Below are 10000 nucleotides of genomic sequence, written 5' to 3'. Positions count from 1 at the left end.
TGTGAACTCACCAGAGTGGAGCAGATTCTAAGAGCCAGCTGTGTGAACTCACCAGGGTGGAGCAGATTCTGGGAGCCAGCTGTGTGAACTCACCAGGGTGGAGCAGATTCTGGGAGCCAGCTGTGTGAACTCACAGGGGTGGAGCAGATTCTAGGAGCCAGCTGTGTGAACTCACCAGGGTGGAGCAGATTCTAAGAGCCAGCTGTGTGAACTCACCAGGATGGAGCAGATTCTGGGAGCCAGCTGTGAGAACTCACCAGGGTGGAGCAGATTCTAGGAGCCAGCTGTGTGAACTCACCAGGGTGGAGCAGATTCTAAGAGCCAGCTGTGTGAACTCACCAGGGTCAGGCAGATTCTAAGAGCCAGCTGTGTGAACTCACCAGGGTGGAGCAGATTCTAAGAGCCAGCTGTGTGAACTCACCAGGGTGGAGCAGATTCTAAGAGCCAGCTGTGTGAACTCACCAGAGTGGAGCAGATTCTAAGAGCCAGCTGTGTGAACTCACCAGGGTGGAGCAGATTCTGGGAGCCAGCTGTGTGAACTCACCAGGGTGGAGCAGATTCTGGGAGCCAGCTGTGTGAACTCACAGGGGTGGAGCAGATTCTAGGAGCCAGCTGTGTGAACTCACCAGGGTGGAGCAGATTCTGGGAGCCAGCTGTGAGAACTCACCAGGGTGGAGCAGATTCTAGGAGCCAGCTGTGTGAACTCACCAGGGTGGAGCAGATTCTAAGAGCCAGCTGTGAGAACTCACCAGGGTGGAGCAGATTCTAAGAGCCAGCTGTGTGAACTCACCAGGGTGGAGCAGATTCTAGGAGCCAGCTGTGTGAACTCACCAGGGTGGAGCAGATTCTAAGAGCCAGCTGTGTGAACTCACCAGGGTGGAGCAGATTCTAAGAGCCAGCTGTGTGAACTCACCAGGGTGGAGCAGATTCTAAGAGCCAGCTGTGTGAACTCACCAGGGTGGAGCAGATTCTAAGAGCCAGCTGTGAGAACTCACCAGGGTGGAGCAGATTCTAAGAGCCAGCTGTGTGAACTCACCAGGGTGGAGCAGATTCTAAGAGCCAGCTGTGTGAACTCACCAGGGTGGAGCAGATTCTAAGAGCCAGCTGTGTGAACTCACCAGGGTGGAGCAGATTCTAAGAGCCAGCTGTGTGAACTCACCAGGGTGGAGCAGATTCTAGGAGCCAGCTGTGTGAACTCACCAGGGTGGAGCAGATTCTAAGAGCCAGCTGTGTGAACTCACCAGGGTGGAGCAGATTCTAGGAGCCAGCTGTGTGAACTCACCAGGGTGGAGCAGATTCTAGGACCCAGCTGTGTGAACTCACCAGGGTGGAGCAGATTCTAAGAGCCAGCTGTGTGAACTCACCAGGGTGGAGTAGATTGGCAGTTCCTTGTAGGGGTTCACCAGCAGTAGAATGTGGCCGATGTAGGTCTAAAGAAAGAAGGACGATAAGAATGGATCAGACCTCATTAACATATCCAGCTGAGTGGCGGACATGTTGAATAATGCATAATGTAGGGTAGATACCATCACATGTGAAGGCCAGGCGAGGGAGAGAGGGATGTGGGATCCAGTACTGATAAATAGTTAGCTTCGGGCTACGACGACGTGTCCTTGGTCAAAGACGCGCTAAAGTCAACACGGCAGGTCATTACACAGAGGTGGACTAGCAGAGACAGGTCCGTGGAGGGGGCCATGCTACGCTAGTCACAACTCCCACGGGATCCCTTCCCCAAGCAGGTAGCCTTCTATAGAGGGCCGTGTCAGCGCTGGCAGCTAGCGAACTCCAGGGTCTAGGAGTGGGAGGCAGCCTTCAGTTCATATGCCCTCTGTCTTTGGAACACCCTGCCAGAGGACCTGAGAATGTCTGAGACCCTCGTAGCTTTTAAGCAAGATCTTAAAACATACCTTTTTAACATTGCTATTACCACATAGCTTTACTTGTTTTAATATCTTTGTTTGCTTAATTTGTATTCTCTGATTTTATAGTTTTTATTCTATTTCACACTATCTTTTAATTTTTAATTATTTTACTTGTATTGTTTCTTTTAAATATGTTCTCACTGTGTTTATGTGATTTATGTTTTTATCCTTTTCCTTTTATGTAAAGTAGTACATTGATTTGTATGACTGGTGCTATATAAAATGACATTGACACTAACATTGACAAGAGGCATGCTAACGCCTAGCATGCTAACGTACACCTCCACTGTTGTCAGTGAGACATTAACATATACATATTTATAATTACTGGCACTGGCAATGTTTTTACTATTAATGTGTAGAGGCAGCCCTGACTGAGACCCCCTCTTCTCACAATGAAATAAATAAAATCCATAAAAATGCTAAGACAAGTCAGAAATAACATTATTCCACCCACGCAGAGACCCTCTGGCATATTGATCCAAAACACACACAGACACACACACACACACACACACACACACACACAAACCCTCCTCTTCAGAGGGATTGAGATAGTAAACCCTTACAGCTCACCCCCTGTGTGGAAGCTAACCGCTAACTCTTCCCGTGTCCTCGCTGAGTAAACAGATTTAGCCCAGAGCCAACTGCTAAACTCCGTCCCCAGGGACGACACTTGATGTGCGTGTGGCGGGAGGCTATGGGAGTTAGCCCAGCGCCAACAAGCACATGAGAGCTGCTATCCCTCTGGGCACGGAGTCAGGGCTGTTGAGTTAGGCTGTTAGCGTTAGGCTGTTAGCGTTAGCATTCTAAGTGTCCTCAGTCCTAGCCCCAAGGTCAACTGGCTGTACAGCTGTGCTGAGTACAGACCGACGCTGCCCCCCTAGACGCGAGTGAGCTCAGGTCAGATTAGCATTTTAACCCTGAGGCGATGATTTCGATGGGATTGGTCTGGTCCCGAATCTGTGATGCCTGTATACAGTATAGCTGCCCGATCTGTTGGTGTTGTCTTCAGACCCTGGGCTCAAATACTATTTGAAATCAGTTCAATTACATATCTGTGCTTGGATTTTCTTGCCTGGCTCAATGGAACCTATGTGCTGTTCCCAAAAATACAATCCTCAACCATTTGACACCCCAGGCAGGCGCTAAAGTATTTAAAAGGGATTCCAAATAAAAGGTCTGGAGCCTCACAGCCCCTTCTTTACCCCCACACTCCAGGGGCATGCTCTCTTCCTCCAGATCTACCTCTCTCTCTCTCCATCAGGGCGTCTTCTCCCTGTCTCTCCATCTCTTCCTCCCTCCGCCCATCTCTCACTGCTCTCCATCAGGGCGTCTTCTCCCTGTCTCTCCATCTCTTCCTCCAGATCTACCTCTCTCTCTCTCCATTAGGATGTCTTCTCCCTGTCTCTCCATCTCTTCCTCCAGATCTACCTCTCTCTCTCTCCATCAGGGCGTCTTCTCCCTGTCTCTCCATCTCTTCCTCCCTCCGCCCATCTCTCACTGCTCTCCATCCATCCCTCCATCACAGCAGAAGGAAAGAGACCTCTCACCACCGCCCTGCTGGGGGTCCACTCCTCCTCCTCCTCCTCCTCCTCCTCCTCCCTTGCTTTCTCTGCCCCGGCTGCTCCCATCCGCCTCCTCCCTCCCCTCTGTTTCCTCTGTTTTAGTGTTAATTTGTAAACTTTGTAATTTTCCGTAATTTGTGAATTTGTAACATTGTAAATTTGTAAATTTGAGTATTAGAGTTTATCTGTATCAAGAATAATCATGGAGTCGGAAGCAACATTTCACTGTGACTGCACAGCGTATATCACATGTGACATTACTGTGACTGCACAGCATACATCACATGTGACATTACTGTGACTGCACAGCGTATATCACATGTGACATTACTGTGACTGCACAGCGTACATCACATGTGACATTACTGTGGCTGCACAGCGTACATCACATGTGACATTACTGTGACTGCACAGCGTATATCACATGTGACATTACTGTGACTGCACAGCGTATATCACATGTGACATTACTGTGACTGCACAGTGTACATCACATGTGACATTACTGTGACTGCACAGTGTACATCACATGTGACATTACTGTGACTGCACAGCGTACATCACATGTGACATTACTGTGACTGCACAGCGTACATCACATGTGACATTACTGTGACTGCACAGCGTACATCACATGTGACATTACTGTGACTGCACAGCGTACATCACATGTGACATTACTGTGGCTGCACAGCATACATCACATGTGACATTACTGTGACTGCACAGCGTGCATCACATGTGACATTACTGTGGCTGCACAGCGTACATCACATGTGACATTACTGTGACTGCACAGCGTACATCACATGTGACATTACTGTGACTGCACAGCATACATCACATGTGACATTACTGTGACTGCACAGCGTGCATCACATGTGACTGAGGAATCTGGAATCTCTCCTCCTCTCCTCCGCAGTGTTACTCCTCTCCTCCCCCCGGGGGAACGCCCCCTCCTCCAGCTCCTTTGTGTTCTCTCTATTTTGACTCTGATCCTTCTTTCTTTCTTTCTTTCTTTCTTTCTTTCTTTCTTTCTTTCTTTCTTTCTTTCTTTCTTTCTTTCTTTCTTTCTTTCTTTCTTTCTTTCTTTCTTTCTTTCTTTCATCCATCCATCCATCCATCCATCCATCCATCCATCCATCCATCCATCCATCCTTCTTTCTTTCTTTCTTTCTTTCTTTCTCTTTCATCCATCCATCCATCCATCTTTCTTTCTTTCTTTCTTTCTTTCTTTCTTTCTTTCTTTCTTTCTTTCTTTCTTTCTTTCTTTCTTTCTTTCTTTCTTTCTTTCTTCCATCCATCCATCCATCCATCCATCTTTCTTTCTTTCTTTCTTTCTTTCTTTCTTTCTCTTTCTTTCATCCATCCATCCATCCATCCATCCATCTTTCTTTCTTTCTTTCTTTCTTTCTTTCTTTCTTTCTTTCTTTCTTTCTTTCTTTCTTTCTTTCTTTCTTTCTTTCTTCATCTCACATTTCCCCCTATTCTTTTTCCTCCCTTTGCCCACCCCTCCTTCTCTCTCTCTCTTTCTTTCATTCTCTCTTTCCAATCTCCCTATCTCCATTTTCTCTCTCTCTCACTCTCTCTCCTATCCCCCCTCTATTCTCTGGGTCAGTAACACTGTGATTGTCTCTCCTGTGTGAGGGGAACACGACTGGAGGTCTCTCATCGATCCGCCTCAGTCCGTATGAAGCCCGCCCCCCCATGATGAGATGGTGAGACAGAGAGCAGGACACTCCCCCTCCCCATGAACCGAGAGCAGGACCCCCCCCCCCCACAGGGCAGGGACAATGACTGGTGTTTACAACGATGACAAGCAACAGCTAAAGAGGAGGGTCATTTCACTGTAATGATAAATGAAGGTATTGATTTTTTTTACCCCCCATCTTTCAAAATCACATTGATTTTCTAACAAAGGAATGTTATTTGTGAGTGTTTCTATAGGAGCTGTGGCTGAGGAATGGACAGTATCCCACTGACCTACAGATCCTTAGAAGAAAGGGGAGCTGGAGACCCACAGGAACGCAGTCACCAACACCACCTCTTCCTGCTTGCGCCAACACAAGACCCCCAAAATCTGGAGAAGAGCCCTAGTTCGCCCTAGCCTAAGAGTTATCGCCCCATCTCTCTGTTATCGAACCAATCGTCGACCCACTTCTCCCACAGGAGCAGGCCTAGTTCCCACGTGAGAGAACGACCATAGATCAAGTCCCCTTGATGACTCAAGACAGGCTGGAGCCGTCTTTATAGACCTGATGGCCGCCTACGACTCTGGACAGGCACATGGTCAGCATGATCACGGAGCTTGTCCGAAACCGCAGCTTTACCCTCACCACCCGTAGCGGACAGCGAAGCAGGGTGCGACGCCTTAAGAATGGTGTCCCCCAGGGATCTGTCCTGACCCCCTTCCTTTATAACATCTACACCTACGACCTGCTAAACACAGTCTCCAGGAGGTATGCCTACGCAGACGACCTTGCGCAGGACATGCAGACACTAGCGTTATACCTCCGGAAATGGAGATTGAAGCTCAGCGAGGCAAAGATGATGTCGGCGGCCTTCTACCTTAACAACAAGGAAGCCAAACGTGAGCTCCAAATACACATCGATGGAACACTCCTGCCATGCAGCGCTGAACTAACCTACCTCGGCGTGACATTGGACAGGTCGCTCACGTTCCGTCGACACCTCGAGTCACTGCGCAAGAAGTTAACAGCTCGTGTGGCGTTGATGAGCCGACTGGTCCGATCAGGCTGGGGCGCCGGCGCAAAAACACTGCGTACGGCAGCCCTAGCCCTGGTCTACTCGACCGCAGCGCTCACACCCGCCTCATCGACCCGCCTATCAACAAAGCCTTGCGCATCGTGACAGGATGCCTGCCTCCCACTCCTGTGGACAACCTTCCCATCCTCACAGGCATCCAGCCGCACAGGAACCACAGCACGTCTCGCCTGCCGGGCCGCGGAGCCTAACCACCTGCTTCACGACAGGCTCACTGCAACAGCGGAGCCTCCCCGGCGTCTCAAGTCAAGACACCCTTTTGTGCAGCACGGGATCTCCTGCAGCGATGCAGAGATCTTAACATCAGTGAGGCAGGATGGGTGGACTACACCTGGTGTGCAGGGTGGGAGGAAAACACCTCCAGGATTTCATCCCGGCCGCCGGTCCTTCCCCTACCGGGATGGACTTACCCAGACCGGCGTGGGTGAGGCCTGATCGTCTCTGGACCGGCGTCAGACACTTCCGCTCATCGATGCACAGATGAGGTTTGGCATCCTGTGCGGAGTGCGAGTGTGGCGCCGAGGAACAAACCAGACCGGAAGCAGACCACGTCATCCAGGACTGTCTAATATACTGGACACCCAACGGAATGCGTGGCCTGACGGTCGTGGATGACGAAACGATGACATGGCTCCTGGAGGTGTGCCCGGATATGTAGCCCTGGTGACCCCCTCACCCAGGCTCAGGGTGGTAAAAGACTAGCCCCTCGGCCCCGAGCCTGGGAGGGAGAGGACGCAACAACATACATGACGAAGAAGAAGGTTGTCTCTTCCCATGACATGATACCCTGCCCAGCAGTCCGACAGTCTCCTGGGCCACTCCGGCCTCCAGGCACCAGGCCAGGGAACACACACCGGCACCCACCCCAGAACACAGCACCGACAGTGGGGGAGACCGACACCACAATAGGGCCCCTCTCCTACACCAGTGTGCACAGACTGACACTACGCCAGTTAAGAGGAGAGGAGTGGGGGAGACAGACTGGGAGGTAGGTGGTGGGGGTGGGGGTACAGTCAACAACGTCTGGCCCGTCTGCTGCGAGTGTGTGTGTGTGTGTGGATGTGTGTGTGTGTGGGCGGTACGTACATAGATCTGGTTGTTGGCGAAGCGTTTCTGCATCTCGTAGAGCAGGCTGCTGTCCGTCAGCTCGCTCAGAGACGCCAGGTCATCGCTGGGCGCCGGCGGCATCAGCTTCACCTGGAGACACACATCAGCACGCCACACGTCACTACACAGTCAGTACACAGTCAGTACACAGTCAGTACACAGGCAGTATTCAGTCAGTACTCAGGCAGTACTCAGGCAGTACTCAGTCAGTACACAGGCAGTACACAGGCAGTACTCAGGCAGTACACAGGCAGTACACAGTCAGTACACAGGCAGTACTCAAGCTGTACTCAGTCAGTACTCAAGCAGTACTCAGTCAGTACACAGGCAGTACTCAGTCAGTACTCACTCAGTACTCAGTCAGTACACAGGCAGTACTCAGGCAGTACACAGGCAGTACACAATCAATGCACAATCAGTACACAATCACACCACATCCAGTATACTGTACAATCAGTACATAATCACATCCCAATCAGTACACAATCACACCACATGCCAGAGTACCAGAGAGTACTAATGAGCACTATATGCTACTAGTGAGAGAACTGCTGTGTACTATTGATGACTACTGAGTACTAGACAGTCTTAAAGAGAGCCAGACAGTGGTAGTGTGCAGTCACTAGCCTGCTCCACTTTCCCAGGTCCAGAGCTGAAGGGGCTGTCCAGGCCGTTGTCCTGGGAGGGGTGTCTGTTCAGGCCGCCGCCCACCTCCCGGAACATGGTGAGCTTCTCCAATAGGCTGTCCCGCTTGGCCAGGGGCAGGGCCAAGAGCTTCCTGTGGGGAGGGGGCGGGGTTAAGACTGGTCTGAATGGCTTTGCCTGCATAGTAAATGTCTGTAAACGTAGTTTTTCTTGTTTTTAAGAAGAATTTTTTTGGACTTGAATCAGCATAGACGAGTGTGAGTGTGTTAGCAGCAAAACGTATTGTGAAACTAGTAGAGTACTGGCTCATCCCCAGACGTACAGGTGTTTGACAGGCGTGTCGACGTCGTGAGCGCCCCCCTCGTAGCGCTGGTCTCCCGGGGGCAGCGCCGCCGCCGGGTCCTTCTTTGGCTCCGCCCAGCACGCCTCCGCCCTCACCAGCATGTCCGCAATGGCGTCTGTCGCCGCCACGTCTGGGGACGAGACCTCGGTGAAGTGAGACGCTCATGGAGGAGCTGCAGGACAGTGCTCTCAGCTCTGAATCCACCCCCCCCCCCTCAACATCCATTTGGATGAGCCCCTGCTGAGCCATAGTGATCCCCGCTGTGGATCGATCCATCTGAGCCTAGGAGACAGGGGTGTTTAAGAACCCCCCTCTTGTGCGTAATTAGGTTTAACAGGGCACAGGGGAGAGAGAGGGGGCTTCATCACCTCATATTCACACACTGGCAGCCCCCTAGCCCCGATCTCTCTCTCTCTCCTGTTTCTCTCTCTCCGCCCCGGCCCCACGCCTCAGCTAAGCCTCACGGTTAGAGGGGAGTATTGATCAACGCTTGGCTAGGCTGGCCTGTGATCCTACCAGGGGCTGAACAGAGAGGGGGGGGGAGAGAGAGAGAGAGAGAGAGAGAGAGAGAGGGAGAGAGAGAGAGAGAGAGATGGAGAGAGAGATGGAGAGAGAGAGATGGAGAGAGAGAGAGGGAGAGAGAGAGAGAGAGAGAGAGATGGAGAGAGAGAGGGAGAGAGAGAGAGATGGAGAGAGAGATGGAGAGAGAGAGATGGAGAGAGAGATGGAGAGAGAGAGATGGAAAGAGAGAGAGGGAGAGAGAGAGAGGGAGAGAGAGAGAGAGAGAGAGAGAGAGAGAGATGGAGTACATGGAGGTTAGTGTGAGAAGCATCCCTCCACCATCACCCTCTCTCCCTGAGGTAGTGTGCCACGGCCGGAGTGCTCGGTCCACATCCACCACAGCTCGTCACCCTGCTCTGTTTCCTCTGTGTATGAGATGCGCTATACAAATAAAGTTCCATTTGATTTGGCATTCACCCAGGGTCTACCGCTGTACCAGGGTCTGATTAGAAACATTCACCCAGGGCCTAGAAACATTCACCCAGGGTCTAGAAACATTCACCCAGGGCCTAGAAACATTCACCCAGGGTCTAGAAACATTCACCCAGGGCCTAGAAACATTCACCCAGGGCCTAGAAACATTCACCCAGGGCCTAGAAACATTCACCCAGGGTCTAGAAACATTCACCCAGGGTCTAGAAACATTCACCCAGGGCCTAGACACATTCACCCAGGGCCTAGAAACATTCACCCAGGGCCTAGAAACATTCACCCAGGGTCTAGAAACATTCACCCAGGGTCTAGAAACATTCACCCAGGGTCTAGAAACATTCACCCAGGGCCTAGAAACATTCACCCAGGGTCTAGAAACATTCACCCAGGGTCTACCGCTGTACCAGGGTCTGATTAGAAACATTCACCCAGGGCCTAGAAACATTCACCAAGGGTCTAGAAACATTCACCCAGGGTCTAGAAACATTCACCCAGGGCCTAGAAACATTCACCCAGGGTCTAGAAACATTCACCCAGGGTCTACCGCTGTACCAGGGTCTGATTAGAAACATTCACCCAGGGCCTAGAAACATTCACCCGGGGTCTAGAAACATTCACCCAGAGTCTAGAAACATTCA

The 10000-nt window shown here is 51.1% G+C and overlaps 1 protein-coding gene across 1 annotated transcript in view; it reads right to left on the bottom strand.

The window, feature by feature from the left end:
• Nucleotides 1-10000, bottom strand: part of LOC311313412 (unconventional myosin-XVI-like) — a gene marked incomplete at both ends in the record, with an annotated part of 42003 nt that overhangs the window by 8106 nt on the left and 23897 nt on the right. Inside the window, 4 exons of the mRNA XM_084443537.1 lie at nt 1365-1430; nt 7361-7471; nt 8009-8159; nt 8349-8499. Coding sequence (XP_084299663.1) covers nt 1365-1430; nt 7361-7471; nt 8009-8159; nt 8349-8499 — 479 coding nt within the window. The remainder of the gene's footprint in view (nt 1-1364; nt 1431-7360; nt 7472-8008; nt 8160-8348; nt 8500-10000) is intronic.

This window comes from Borostomias antarcticus (genome assembly GCF_949987555.1).
Source record: "Borostomias antarcticus genome assembly, chromosome: 9".
Classification (NCBI taxonomy): domain Eukaryota; kingdom Metazoa; phylum Chordata; class Actinopteri; order Stomiiformes; family Stomiidae; genus Borostomias; species Borostomias antarcticus.
This window is presented reverse-complemented; position numbering and strand designations above follow the sequence as displayed.